The 15,245-nt window shown below is 41.5% G+C and overlaps 1 protein-coding gene across 4 annotated transcripts in view; it reads left to right on the plus strand.

Moving 5' to 3' along the window:
• The first annotated feature begins 2,689 nt into the window (after positions 1 to 2,689).
• tp53bp2a (tumor protein p53 binding protein, 2a) overlaps positions 2,690 to 15,245 on the plus strand; it is a 51,683-nt gene continuing 39,127 nt past the window's right edge. For all 4 annotated transcript variants that reach the window (XM_064932456.1, XM_064932458.1, XM_064932459.1 and 1 more), the window contains exon 1: positions 2,690 to 3,199. In XM_064932456.1, coding sequence (XP_064788528.1) covers positions 3,173 to 3,199 — 27 coding nt within the window. In that variant the 5' untranslated portion in view covers positions 2,690 to 3,172. The remainder of the gene's footprint in view (positions 3,200 to 15,245) is intronic.

The raw sequence follows: 15,245 nt of genomic DNA on the forward strand, positions 1-15,245 counted from the left end.
AGTGTAGCATCTGCTTCATCTGACCACTTTTTTATAGACTGAGTTACTGGTGCTTCCTGCTTTAATTTGTGCTTGTATCAGGACGAATCAGGAGGATAGGATTATAGTCAGATTTGCCAAATGGAGGGCGAGGGAGAGCTTTGTATGTGTCTCTGTGTGTGGTGTGAAGGTGGTCTAGAATGATTTTCTTTCTGGTTGCACATTTAACATGCTGATAGAAATTAGGTAAAACTGAATTAAGTTTCCCTGCACTAAAGTCCCCGGACACTAGGAGCGCCGCCACGTTGCAGAATCTCAAATATAAAATATATTTTGATTTGTTTAACATTTTTTTGGTTACTACATGATTCCATATGTGTTATTTCATTATTCTACAATGTAAAAAATTGTAAAAATAAAGAAAAGCCATTGAATAAGTAGGTGTGTCCAAACTTTTGACCAGTACTGTAATTAAAGCAGTAAAAATAAATATTTTGTCATTCCTGTGGTATACGGTCTGATATACCACGGCTCTCAGCCAATCAGCATTCAGGGATCGAACCACCCAGTTTATAATCTTTACGAAACAATGGGTATATATCATTAATTTAATAATATATACTGCTATCTCTGGCTGCAAATGATAGACAACAGTTTGAGGTCTGAAAAAGCTCTATGTTGAAAATTGGTCAAAGATGAGGTGAGAGATACCTCTCTGATAATCAGTGATTGGTATGCCATGCTTATGCTATGCAGGATGTTTAACTTGTGTGGATATATCCAACTCTCCATAGATGCGTTGACAACATCACGAACACGATGTACGTACTTCCATGGGGCAGAAGTCAGTGTGTTGTTGTGATTCTGGATGGCCAGATTGCTAGTAATGACTAGAATGACAAGAAACTGCCATGTGGGCATCGTAAATGGCTAGTTTTATCTTGTTATTGATAGCATGTCTTGTTTTGAGGTGTTTTGACTGATTTCCCGTCAATGCTAATATGGCTAGATTTCGCTAGCTCACCAACAACTTGTAATGATGTATTTTCAAAGTTTAATTCATGTATGTTTTCAATAAACATACAAGAAGGAATACAGCTTTCATGTTGACTACAATCTAAGCCAACCCCATTTGTTTTGCCCCATGTTTGCGTGCTACCCATTTTGGTTGCTATACAACCAACCTGTCTAATATACAAATCATTTTTTCTCACCACTAGGCGTCTCACTTTACGATGACACTAGCTATTCCTATTCCGCTCCTTTCAACAGTTTCTATCTGATGTGTCAATGTAAAAAATCTGTTTCCATTCATTTCTACTGCAAATTCAAACAAATGCAGCATGACCTTATTAACATGACCTTATGTTATAAAGCCTTTATGTGCTTTTTAAAATTACATAAATGCTTCAAAATCTTTACAAAAAGTGATGTTAGCTGATGAAGATGATCTCATAGAACAAAAAGTATAAAATTTCATAAGCCTGTGTTTACCACAGACCTTGTTTTCAGTGATTATCCCAAAATCCTCCAAAACCCCCATTTAATTCCTACATAGGCTTTGTCCAACGAACCATGGCGGAGTTAGCGACTGGAATGAGCTGCAACAAACACTCAAACTCGACAGTTTTATCTCAATTTCTCAATCATGGACACTCTTACTGACAGTTGTGGCTGCTTTGCGTGACATATTGTTGTCTCTACCTTCTTGCCCTTTGTTCTGTTGTCTGTGCCCAATAATGTTTGTACAATGTTTGTGCTGCTTCCATGTTGTACTGCTGTCATGTTGTGTTGCTACCATGTTGTTGTCATGTTGTGTTGCTACCATGCTGTGTTGTCATGTGTTGCTGTCATGCTATGTTGTCTTAGGTCTCACTTTATGTAGTGTTGTGTTGTCTCTCTTGTCGTGATGTGCGTTTTGTCCTATATTTATTTATTTATTTTTTAATTTTTTAATTGCAGGCCCTGTCCCCACAGGAAGCTTTTTGCCTTTTAGTAGGCCGTCATTGTAAATACGAATTTGTTCTTAACTGACTTGCCTAGTTAAATAAAGGTTAAATAAAATAACATTTAAAAAAAGTTAGTGCCTACAAAAAGATGCCATTATTTAATTTAACTAGGCAAGTCAGAACAAATTTTTATTTACAAGGACGGCCTAGGAACAACGGGTTACCTGCCTTGTTCAGGGGCAGAATGACAGATTTTTACCTTACTGGCCCAACACTCTAACCACTAGGCTACCTGCCCCCCCAGGTAGCACGTACTATCTGTCTATTACCACAACACAATCCAAAATAACATTTTGGAAATATTACATAGGCCTATTTTGAAGCTACTGATTTGTTTTAATGACAAAAACATACATTATGAGGTTGTATAGTTTATGTTTATTGTCATTTAAAAACATCAGTAGCTTCAAAATAGGCCTACGTAATATCATTTCAATCTCTGTCTGGCTGTCTGTGAAACAGGTGGACAAAGGAAGGTTCTGTCCGGCACGAATGATCAAGCGGGGAGGTCAAGGTGGTCCAACCACAGAGGTCCAACTCAGCTGACTCCTGGGCTGAGAAGATGTCATGTCATGTTGACTGGCCATGGAAAGGTGAGATTCATTACACTCTCAACCCAGTAGGTGGGGATAGATTCACAGTCCGAAAACAGGCGGAGCTTACATTCCAATGGGATGAGTTACATCCCCCTACGTCACTCCTGGGAAAACTGCGATCACTCATTCGAACTACGCTGTTAGCGGTGTTTCAGGGCTGATAGGCACCTACAGCTTCAGGAAACTATCGCAAAAATATATATATCAAATACTTCGTACATTATCGTGTTATTTGATCGGTTTGGGTAATGGCAATAATTTAATAGAGTTTTGAACGCAACGCGTTTCCGAATGCGACTACCAACTTCCAAGCGACGCAATCGCCACTGAAAACTTTCATTTCAAGGAGGCCTTGTATTTTTTTTTTACAACAGGTCCACGGCATATGCGGAGAGGAGACTGATTAGGCTATACAGCCTACGAAATACATGTAGTTATCTTTGGTTTATTTTACAGCCAAAGTTACTTTCAATAACAAGAAGAGACTACTCATCGACTGGTTTATCGGACAGGCTAAGGAATAAAAAGCAATCGAACGCCTTCAGTTTTCCTCGAAACAACGAGCCAAGGAATTCCCAATCTGGTTAAATGCGGTACGAGGCTAAAATGATGCCGGTGAGAGTTTCTGCTTTTAATTGCTTGAAAAAAAAAGTACACTATTACAGGGCTATTTGCTTGTCATACGTTGAGTTTCTGCAGCAACATAGGCTAGTTGATAGACTACGCAACATTGTAGCGCACTCCAGTTGCAGGCATTCCATTGATGTACTTGCTGATTACTTTTTTGAGATATCCATTTTCAATAAATGTGTTTTCAAGCAATAAAGGAATACTCAAGTTACACTACACATTACAATTTACACTTGGGGATGTAAAGACTCATGAAGGAAACTATAGAATTTCAACAGATGATCAAATATTGTTTAATCTCTAAGAAACGGAGTATTGATGTTTTTTTTTGTATAGCCTCTTATAAGCTGAAATATTTTATGCAGGAAACCTTTTTAACTGTTGTATTCACTAGGTAGTAGTTGTTGTTGTTCGCATTGAATAACCCATCCTACACAGCTCTGAGGATTTGCATAGTAGTCTAATTTGATGCCCAGTCACCCCAGTGTCTACATGTATATGTCCATGTGCAAAATCATTTTTTTTTCAAAATATCATTATATCCTAAAATCAGATAGTTTTGACACAGAATTTGAATATTGTGGTTACTGTTTTTCCTTAAACAAGGCACCCAGCAGCTTTGAACCTGGACCCCTGCCAACATAATGAGAGGTCTAGTCCTTTTGCTGCAGTGCTGAACTCCATCTCTCAGTACTTCTTTTAAATCTAGAGAAAAAAAGAGGAGCAGAGCTAGGGGCAGGAGGCGGCATAGAAAACATCTTGAAATTATGTCTAGGACTGTTGTATATTTAAATGCCAGGCTAAGTTCTGAACTGACACTGACTGTAATAGGTACCTAGGTTCTGGTGTCAAGTCCACGTGTGTCTGTGACCAGTCAGTGTGCTGTGCACTACTCTGGATGGCACCAGCAGGTAAAAATTCAGGATGAAAGGAAAGTTCTTAAAGGTTGTGCTTGATTGTCCCCCAGGAGTTGTCAGGACCTGTAGTCTTAGGAATGCTTCTTTTCTGATGGGTTTTCCCTGAAATCCACTGCAAAAATACGTACGTGGATGTCAATGCCAGAAGTAAAATGTTACTGTGATTAAGATGTTTCACCGAATCACTTTGTCATCATTTGTGTGTAATCACGTGAGTGTGGATCTGTGTGTGTGTGTGTACCTAACACTCGTACAAACACTACTGTGTTTATCTTAGTATGACTGTACATATTGGTAGCCTACAGTGTGTGCTTCTCTCCCCCTCATTTTCCAGTAACTTATCTGGATGACTGGATGAGTCATGTTCTCAGGCGGCAGTGACCGAGTGCTCTCAGAATGACTCCTGTCTGCGAGACATGACCTAGCTCCACTATTCACACCCAGCCACTTGTTATCGCCAACCTCCATTCACATGGACATCAATATAAATCCTTATCCTTACCATGCCATGTTTCCATGGCGGAGTCATTTGCCCTGTTGCTGTGTGCGCAAGCGTGTGTGGTGTGTTATCTAGTCCTTTAACGTGTCTACTCTGTGCTATTACCTCTTCCACCTGCACATCGACTCGGTACCGGTACCCTATGTACAGTCACAGTCAAAAGTTTGGACACCTACTCTTTCAAGGGTGTTTCTTTATTTTTTTTACTATTTTCTACATTGTAGAATAATAACATAGACATAACAACTATGAAATTACACATGGGATCATGTAGTAACCAAAAAGTGTTTTAGATTCTTGAAAGTAGCCACCCTTTGCCTTTGATAGATTTGCACAATCTTAGCATTCCCTGGAATGAGCGGGTGTGTCCAAACTTTTGACTGGTACTGTATATAGCCAAGTAATCGTTACTCATTGTGTATTTATTCCTCGTGTTATTATCATGTTTCTATTCTTTTTAAAATATTTTTTTCTCTGCATTGTTGAGAAGGGCCTGTAAGTAAGCATTTCACAGTTAGTCGAGCATGTGTCAAATAACATCTGATTTTATCAGTACGTTTAGCACAATCGGCACAATCCCCATCACAATAGAACCACATTGGAACATGGAAGTATTGTCTGTGCTTGCACAATGAATGTCCCCTGGACCTGTATGTACTGTTCAGTGCTCTGTTGTAGATATAATGTAGCAGCGTCATGGGTGGCTGGGGATGGGGGCGGGCGGTAAAGAAGGCTCCCTGTTTTCGGGGGACAATGGGCCCAGGGACTCTTTATGACACGGTGTAGAAGAGGACATTGTGTCCTGTCTCTCTATGATAAGAGATGCTCTCCGTTTTTCTTCTTTTCTTGTACCATTGGGGATGCAGGCCAGTTTTAGACGACGGTTTTACTACGATGTTTCCTTATCTCCTGTCCAGCCAAGCTCTGTGTACAGCCAGCAGTGATTTACACATTTGGTCTTGAGCCGATGTTTACAAAGTGTTGTGATCAAAGCTAATGTTTTTTTGTTGTTGTTGTAGGGTTTCTGTTTAGGGAGGTTGGTGTGATGTGAATTGATTACAACCAACCTCTGACAGTTTTGGAGGCCATTGAGGTGAAACTCTGGTTAGGCTTATAGGCCTATCCTTTCATGGCCAAATGTCTTATTTTTTTAAAAAGGGACAAGTATTTTGTCACAATGACTTCTTAGACCTATACACATTTGTTCCTTAACAGTAATGTGTTCAATGTTCACCTAAACATATTGTCTTAATCAATAGCAACCACACAAGACTAGTGGGGTGACGTTGTGGGCAGCCCTGCTTGACTTTGTTGTGTGTCAACAGAGACCTGAAGAGATTTTCTCTCTGTGTGACCACTGACTAGCTTTGTGTTGACTCTCTGGGAGGGCCCCTTCTTACGCAACACCTGACATTCACACCAGTCAGGTGGAGGTTGGCTCAGTTATATGAGGGAGATCCAAGGACATGCAGTATGTCCATGTGTACACAAGGACCTCGCTTGGAATGATCGCTGGACCGTAACGAATCAAGAAATTCCTTTTAATTAAAAAAATGGGCCTAGTGCTGGATGGATGTGGTTTGTAGAGGAGTGAGTTTATTAGGACTTATATGCAGATATTCAAATCTAAAGTCTCCAGCTGTACAGTACATGACACACTGAGATATGGCGTCAGTGATACATGTTCTGAATGGGTGTCGTCTTTGTAGTGGCTTATTGAGAGTGGATATGGGTGTAACTTCTGAAGCAGACCCGTCAGAGGAAGAGCGAAGGCACAAGCACCATAGAATCACCTGACCTGGCGTCCTCTTACCTGCACTAGAATCCAGAGTTGATTGACTTGGTGGATCCAGGTGAAAAGGGGTAAGGATGTTTAGAGTGGTTGTACTGTAGAGTGATTGAGAGACAGTGAGGATATTGTATAATGTCAGGGGCAGTAATCCTAGGCCACCCATAGGGATGAGAGAGGTCAGAGTAGAGCACTGTAGCAGCCAGGGTTGGTCAGAGGATTTACCTGAAACGAGGCCTCCGCTTGTGGGAAACGCATTGTGTCCCTGGCTCGCTCACCTGCGCCAGTGATCTCTTTAAACTTACCCCTGCTCATTCCAAATTGGCCCTAATAAATACATTATAAAGTGTCCCTTCTAAAACATGGGATTGTGTTTGTTGCTCAGCTTAAAACCAGTTTGTCAAGGGTTGGAAAGGGAAGATTATGGATAGAAGTTGGCTCTTTCTGCTTAATGTGGCCCCCATTTCTCTCATCTCTCACAGGAAGCTCATAGTTGGATCTCTCATCACAATACGATATGCAGGATGGAGAGACCAGGAAAGGACCAGTTTAGAGGGAAACATGGTGCAGTGCAGACCTGGATGGGAGGTTATGCTGAATTTAAGTAGGGAGTGATGTAGCCTACTGCAGACTACAGCACAAGCTGTTGCAGCGGAGTTGTGTACCACAGGCTACTGCTCTCACCAATGACGTTTTCTCCTGCGTCTTCCCCTGTAGTGGAGGTAGATTAAAAGGAATAATGTATAGAGGATTCTGCCTTGTGTTTTTGAAGTACTGCCCGGCTGGAGCGGAGTCAAGTCTTCAGGCCCAGAGTTCTGCAGAGAGGGTGGAAGGTAAGACGGACAGACGGACAAAGGCATGGAGATGCAGCCTGTCTTGATGCAGTCTCTTGACTTCCTTAGAGGGGGCTCGCTCAACAAGACCTCGTTGGCTCACTTGCTTACCCCAGCAATATCTGTAATGGACAGAGAAGGGTGTGTGTGTGTCTGTGCGCTTGCATGTGTGTGAGGCCTGGCAGCACTCCGTAGGTAGGTACACTACATGACTGAAAGTATGTGGATGCCTGCTCGTCTAGCATCTCAATCCAGAATCTTAGGCAGTAATATGGAGTTTGTCCTCCCTTTGCTGTTATAACAGCCCCCACTCTTCTGGGAAGACATTCCGCTAGATGTCGGAACATTGCTGCGGGGACTTGCTTCCATTCAGCCATGAGCCATGAGTGAGTTTGGGCGATTAGGCCTGTCTCACAGTTGGTGGTTCAATTCATCCCAAAGCTATAAGATGAAGTTGGGGTCAGGGCTCTGTGCAGGCCAGTCAAGTTCTTTGACAAACAGACTTGTTGGAAAGGTGGCGTCCTTTGACGGTGCCAGTTTGAAAGTCACTGAGGTCTTCAGTAAGGCCTTTCTACTGCCAATGTTTGTCTATGGAGATTGCATGGCTGTGTGCTCGATTCTTAACACCTGTCAGCAACGGTGTGAAAGTATTCAGATCCCTTGACTTTTTCCCTCATTTTGTTATGTTACAGCCTTAATCAATTTTAGAATATATAGTTTTCCCCCTCATCAATCTACACACAATACCCCAATGACGAGCAAAAACATTTGAACTTTTAATTTTTTTTGCAAATGTATTAAAAATAATCTGAAATATCACGGTTACATAAGTATTCAGACCCTTCACTCAGTACTTTGTTGAAGCACTTTTGCAGTGATTACAGCCTCGAGTATTTTTGGGTATGACGCCACAAATTTGGTACCCCTGTATTTGGGGGGGGGTTTCTTCCATTATGTTCTTCAAATCCTCTCAAGCTCTGTCAGATTGGATGGGGAGTGTCGCTGCACTGCTATTTCCAGGGCTCTCCAGAGATGTTTGATCGGGTTCTGGCTGGTTCACTCAAGGACATTCAGAGACTTGTCCCAAAGCCACTCCTGTGTTGTCTTGGCTGAATGCTTAGGGTCGTTGTCATGTTGGAAGGTGAACTGTCGTCCCAGTCTGAGGACCTGAGCCCTCTGGAGCAGGTTTTCATCATAGACCTCTCTGTACTTTGCTCCGTTCATCTTTCCCCTTGATCCTGACTAGTCTCCCAGTCCCGGCTGCTGAAAAACATCCCCAAATCATGATGATGATGCGGCCACCACTATGCTTCACCGTAGGGATGGTGCCAGGCTTACTCCAGACGCGATGCTTGGCATTCAGGCCAAAGAGTTCAGTCTTGGTTTCATCAGACCTTTAGGTGCCTTTTGGCAAACTCGAAGTGGGCTGTCATGTGCCTTTTTCCTGAGGAGTGGCTTCCGTCTGGCCACTCTACCACAAAGGCCTGTTTGGTGGAGTGCTGCAGAGATGGTTGTGCTTCCGGAAGGTTCTCACATCTCCACAGATGAACTCTAGAGCTCTGTCAGAGTGACCATCGGGTTGTTGGTCACCTCCCTGACCAAGGCCCTTCTCCCCCATTTGGTTGGGTGGCCAGCTCTAGGAAGAGTCTTTGTGGTTCCAAACTTCTTACATTTTAGAATGATGGAGGCCACTGTTTTCATGGGTGCCTTCAATCGTGTACAATTGTTTTGGTACCCTTCCCCAGATCTGTGCCTCAACACAATCCTGTCTAAGCGCTCTACGGACAATTCTTTCGACCTCATGGCTTCGTTTTTTTTTTCACTGACATGCACTGTCAACTATGGGATCTCATATAGACAGGTGTGTGCCTTTCCAAATCATGTCCAATCATTTGAATTTAGCACAAGTGAACTCCAATCAAGTTGTAGAAACATCTCAAGGATGATCAATGGAAACAGGATGCACCTGAGATCAATTTCAAGTTTCATTGAAAAGGGTCTGAATACTTATGTAAATCAGATATTTATTTTTTTGTTTGTTTTTTTGCAAAGATCTCTGAAACCCTGTTTTTGCTTTGTCATGGGGTGTTGTGTGTAGATTGAGGGAACAAAAATTGTTAATCCATTTTAGAATAAGGCTGTAACGTAACAATGTGGCATAGGGGAAGGGGTTTGAATGCTTTCCGAATGCACTGTATAGTGTATTTATGCACACACAGTGGTATTGACGTTTGCTCTTTATGCAAGCCTTTCATTTTGCTAGTTACTTTGACATTGAAGTCTAACTCTATTACTGTGCCTCATGTTTAGCCCTGAGGATCTTATAATGAAAACTGCCAAGGGGACAGTTTTGATACCCCCATCTCGCTCTCGCTCTCTCTCATGCTAACTCAATAAAAGAGACATTTAATTTCGTACGAGAGGAGAATGACATGCACTGGTATTGGCCCCTACAGGTAGATGGTAGTGTGTGTGAGGAAAGGTTAAAAATGGACTGTTATAATGATATCAAATTTTCTTGCGAATGCGGTTAGGCTACCCTCACCTTTTTACAAATCATGTTGTAGATTACAAATTGAGTTTGTTTCTATGTGTCTCTTTCTCTCTCTCTCTCTCCCTGTCTGTCTGTCTCCCGCGCTTCTATGTAGTAGAGCACGTGTGCGTTATCAGTTTGAGTGGCAAGCACACACACTAACCTCCTAATTCCTGTAATTGTCTATGTTGTGTTTATGTTTAAACAGCATGCCTAAACAACTGGAGAGGCCTGATAAGCCCGTTCCCACCCAGGAAACTGCCCAAAACCACTGGTGCAGGGTCAACTCATTTCCCAACCCTTAATGGTTAATGTAAGGATTGGGGGTGAGTCAATCTGATGTTAGAGCAGGGCACTCCGTACCTCAAGCCCCTTGGTCTAGGCAACATGACAAGCTCAATGTAGTTGAAAGTTTACACACACACACACACACACACACACACACACACACACACACACCCCAGGGTCATGTTTGAAGGGTTACATTAGTGTCATCAGCTGTGGTTGCTCTCAGAAGTGCTTTCATAGAATGAATCCCAGACGGACAGGGTTTGATGTTGTTTTGCTACCATTGGCTTTCATCAGGCAGACCCATGCCTGTCTAATCACAACAGGATGTTGGGTGCACCTGCTATCTATTTGACTGGCAGCTGGCACTCTTAGAAACTACCCTTTTTCCTCAAGCGGGGAATGCAGCACAGCATGTGGTCTGGGTAATGCTGACGCTGCTACGCTCTCTATCTTGGGCGAAGGTGTCAAGGTTTAGACTAGTATATAGCAAGGATTTTGTGGCGTGCTTTTATATGGCTCGGGTAAAATTGTTTTCTTACTGAATAGGCTTATCAGTTGACTTTGGCTGACTTGTCTTAGATCTTTTTCCTGTGCTTTGTTATACAGCTGGAGTTATTGTTGCTTAATCGTCTTATCGGGTTTTTATGGACCTGTGTTTGTTTCTCTGGCTGTGGTGTTTATGACTTACAATTTTGAGTCCATACATTTTCATACTGGTCCCCCTTGGCAGTCAAACCCACAACCCTGGCGTTACAAGCGCCATGCTCTACCAACTGAGCTACACAGGACCATGAATATTTAATACACTCTAGGCTAGTCTCAACACCACTCTCCGTACTCTAGTTTAACATTCTCCTCTAGCGTTTGTATGAACTTGAACATTATTATAGGTAATGTTGTATAAAAGAGAAATGAGGATAATAGAAAATAGTTTTATGATATTAAGGTACATAAATTGAATATGTGCTAGCTGTTGGTAACTGCTTTCCCATTACAACAACTGGGCAATTTACTCGACATTTTATGCCAGTACAGTATATTTCTACGACCCACCCCTCCTCTCTCTAATCTCTCACACCTCTCCTTTATGGCTGCAGCGGACATGACGTTTTCTCAGCTGGTTATTGAAAAGACTGCTGGTCTCACGGTAGTATCTCCAGGCTTACACACACAAAAGCTGCATGCAAGCCTCTGATGCGCGCATTTGGAACATCTACATTTTAAAAGGTATAATTTAATATACACCGTCACAATAAATCCGTTATTGATTTTAGTCAGGTCTAAAGAAACATTATGATAGGAAGAAAATGTATTTCAAAAGAACAGAGTATGAGTTGGTCTACTGCAGGGGTCGGCCACCTAACGCAAAAACACTATCTATAGAGTAGCAGTCAAAAGTTTGGACACCTCCTCATTCCAGGGTAATTCTTTATTTGTACTATTTGCTACATTGTAGAATAATAGTGAAGACTTCAAAACTATGAAATAACACATGACATCATGTAGTAACGAAAAAAGCAAGAACAGTTCAAATAAGCAAAAAGAAACGACAGTCCATCATTACTTTAAGACATGAAGGTCAATCAATCCGGAAAAGGTCAAGAACTATGAATGTTTCTTCAAGTGCAGTCGCAAAAACCAAGTGCAATGATGAAACTGTCTCTCATGAGGACCGCCACAGAATAGGAAGACCCAGAGTTACCTCTGCTGTAGAGGATACATTCATTAGAGTTACTAGCCTCTGAAATTGCAGCCCAAATAAATGCTTCACAGAGTTCATGTAACACACATCTCAATATCAACTGTTCAGAGGAGACGGTAAAACAGGCCTTCATGGTCGAATTGCAGCAAAGAAACCACTACTAAAGGACACCGATAAGAAGAGACTTGCTTTGGTCAAGAAACACGAGCAATGGACATTTGACTGGTGTAAATCTGCCCTTTGGTTTAATGAGTCCACATTTGAGATTTTTGGTTCCAACCACCATGTCTTTGTGAGATGCAGAGTAGGTAAAGGGATGATCTCCGCACGCGTGGTCTCACCATGAATCATGGATTAGGATATGGGATGGTGTTGAGATGCTTTGCTGGTGACAATGTCTGTGATTTAAAAAAAAAAAACATGTTTTTTTTTAATTCAAGGAACACTGAACCAGCATGGCTTCCACAGCATTCTGCGGCAATACGCCATCCCATCTGGTTTGTGCTTAGTCCCACTATCATTTGTTTTTCAACAGTACAATGTCCCAACACATCTCCAGGCTGTGTGAAGGCTATTTGACCAAGAAGGAGAGTAATGGAGTGCTGCATCAGATGACCTGACCTCCACAATCACCCGACCTCAACCCAATTGAGAGGGTTTGGGATGAGTTGGACTGCAGAGTGAAGGAAAATTTGCCAACAAGTGCTCAGCACATGTGGGAACTCCAAGACTGTTGGAAATACATTACTCATGAAGCTGGTTGAGAGAATGCCAAGAGTCTGCAAATCTGTCAAGGCAAAGGGTGGCTACTTTGAAGAATCTAAAATATGAAATATATTTTGATTTGTTTAATACTTTAAAGCTTACTACATGATTCCATATGTGTTATTTCATAGATTTGATGTCTTCACTATTCTAAAATGTAGAAAAGAGTCAAAATAAAGGAAAACCCTTGAATGAGTAGGCTTGTCCAAACTTTTGACTGGTACCGTACGTTCCTAACCAGTTTATATTTGCAATACGACACCTCGGGGGTTTGTGGTATATGGCCAATATACTACAGTTAAGGGCTGTATCCAGGCACTCCGCGTTGGCCATATACAACACCCCCTCGGGCCTTATTGCTCAAATAAACTTATAAATGCCTCATGAGACTGTTGGAAAAGAATTCTGGGTGAAGCTGGTTGAGAGAATGCCAAGCGTGCGCAAAGCTGTCATCAAGGCAAAGGATGGATGTCATAAGGTGAATTCACCAATTTGTAAGTCGCTCTGGATAAGAGCGTCTGCCAAATGACTTAAATGTAATGTACTTAGAAGAATCTTAAATATAAATAATTGTTGAAACACTTGTTTTACTACCTGATTCCATATGTGTTATTTCATAGTTTTGATTCTTTACTATTATTCTACAGTTTGATTTTATAAACTGGAGAAAATAATTGAAATTGCATGCATTGGTTTCGAAATTGCGTTGGTATTCACTGTAATGTTGTGGTTCCCAACGTATGTCAACCCTGATTAGCCAATAGGCTTTCATGATTTTGCAGGAGTTTCATATGATTAATTCAAAACCAAGGCAGCACCGAAGATGAGAGATTTGTTTTCAGGTAGATGGCAAGCCTTTTTTTGTGAATTAAAAAAGTTCAGGGTGCAAAATGTCATCAGCAAGGAAATAAGGTAAGACGCTCATTTATTGCCACTTAGACAAAGTACTATGGATTAGTTTTACTGAAGGACCGGTCTGTTTGCGCTCTCTATTATAAAACTGTTGATTTGTTGGACATGAAGTGTACGGCATTATTTTGAAATGAGACATGGGGGATAAGTTAAAGGATGAGGCGGACAAGGTTGAAGGAATCAAGAGGGCCGTGTCCAGGTATGAAAAGCAAAGCTTTGTGTTCACAAATCTACATGCAGTCAAAAAGCAAGCTCCAGAGGGGAGCTACAAAGTGCATTGCATTGAATGAATCATCACCTTCGAAAGCGCTGTTCATTTTGTCACATTAGGCTTTGAAACAACATCCACAACTACCATGTTTTACTCTGTTTCAACCTGCTGTTGAACTTATTGTTTAAAAAATTGATCATCACAATGAGGTGGGTTAAAAGCATGATACTGTTTTGGTGATAAGTGTTTGATATGATTTTCATTTGCATTGATGTCAGAGGGGTTAGAGGGACAATAGAGCCCCATTTAGGACCTGATTGTCCACTTCAATGCTGAGCCCCAGAGGGTTTTACCATATGTCACAACCTCTATCTTGATCATCTCTCTCTCTCTCTTTCTCATTCTCTCATCTCCTCTCGTTATTTCTCTATTGTCTCCTTTCTCTCTCTCCTAACATTAACAGGGTCCCCTGGATGTCCTGCTTTCCTTCGAAGAGCGTGATGTCAGCTGCTGTGCCTATTTCTGCGTGACTTTTCTTGTCCTGCTGGGATTTAAAGCGTATTTGCCCTCCTGGAAAAAAAGAGGCTAATCCAATGCATTAAAGCTCCATATTGAAGCGTCTGAGAACTATATGCTTGTCTTACATGATTTGTTGCCCCACTACAACCAAGCAGCCGCCATCCATAAAAAGCTTAAGTATCTGGGTCACTGTTATTTGAAACCTTGCTGACCAGATCTGACCAACCTCTCCTGCAAAGATAAAGCTTATACTCTGCTAGATCAGTTGAATGAGCCACACACACTGTAGTCCAGTGGTATATAAAGGAGGGGTGTTCTGGCTCGGGGGTTGAAGTTTCTCTATTAGGCACAGTTCTGGGTTCAGCTCTAGGCACAGATCTGGGACCGGGACAAATAAAAACAAAACAAAAATATCGCAGCCACGGCAGGTTTCAAGCTTTGGCCCCATAGCGCAACCAATAAACATCTTCTCCAGAACCACTCGACCAATCAGCACCACCTTTGGCATGTTGCATCTATGGATGCACGTCTTTGAACGCAATACACTCATTTTGTATGACAGTTTTTTTCATGTCCAACAGCGCCGCTATGCAGCCAAACTGACAAACTCTACATGTTAACTAGAGCATGTGTGCATCTGTCAAATTCATTCACTCTGAGTCAAACAGATCAACAGATATTAACATGTATCCATTGTAGTGCCACTGTGTGGTCAATCTGAATGTGCTTGGAAATGTTGAGTGTTTCATTTTACAATGTGAATATTTGATTTTATTTAACCAGGAAGGGCTCATTTGAGATTTGAAATCTTTTTCATTACACAGTCATTACACAATTACAGACAGACAACATGAAATGCTATAAGTAATCTAGTAAAAACCATAAAATTCACAAGAATATAACAAAATCATAAAATGGCAAATTAAAAACATTGACAGGTCAGGGAATCAGTCTCAAAATCCTTCATCAGTGATTTTAAAACACCAATCAGGACAAGTTCTTCCAGTCTAAAAGTATTTTGTAAGGCGTTCCAAGACGATGGCGCCGAGTACATGAAAGC

The sequence above is a fragment of the Oncorhynchus masou genome, chromosome 23, assembly GCF_036934945.1.
Source record: "Oncorhynchus masou masou isolate Uvic2021 chromosome 23, UVic_Omas_1.1, whole genome shotgun sequence".
In the NCBI taxonomy this organism is placed as follows: domain Eukaryota; kingdom Metazoa; phylum Chordata; class Actinopteri; order Salmoniformes; family Salmonidae; genus Oncorhynchus; species Oncorhynchus masou.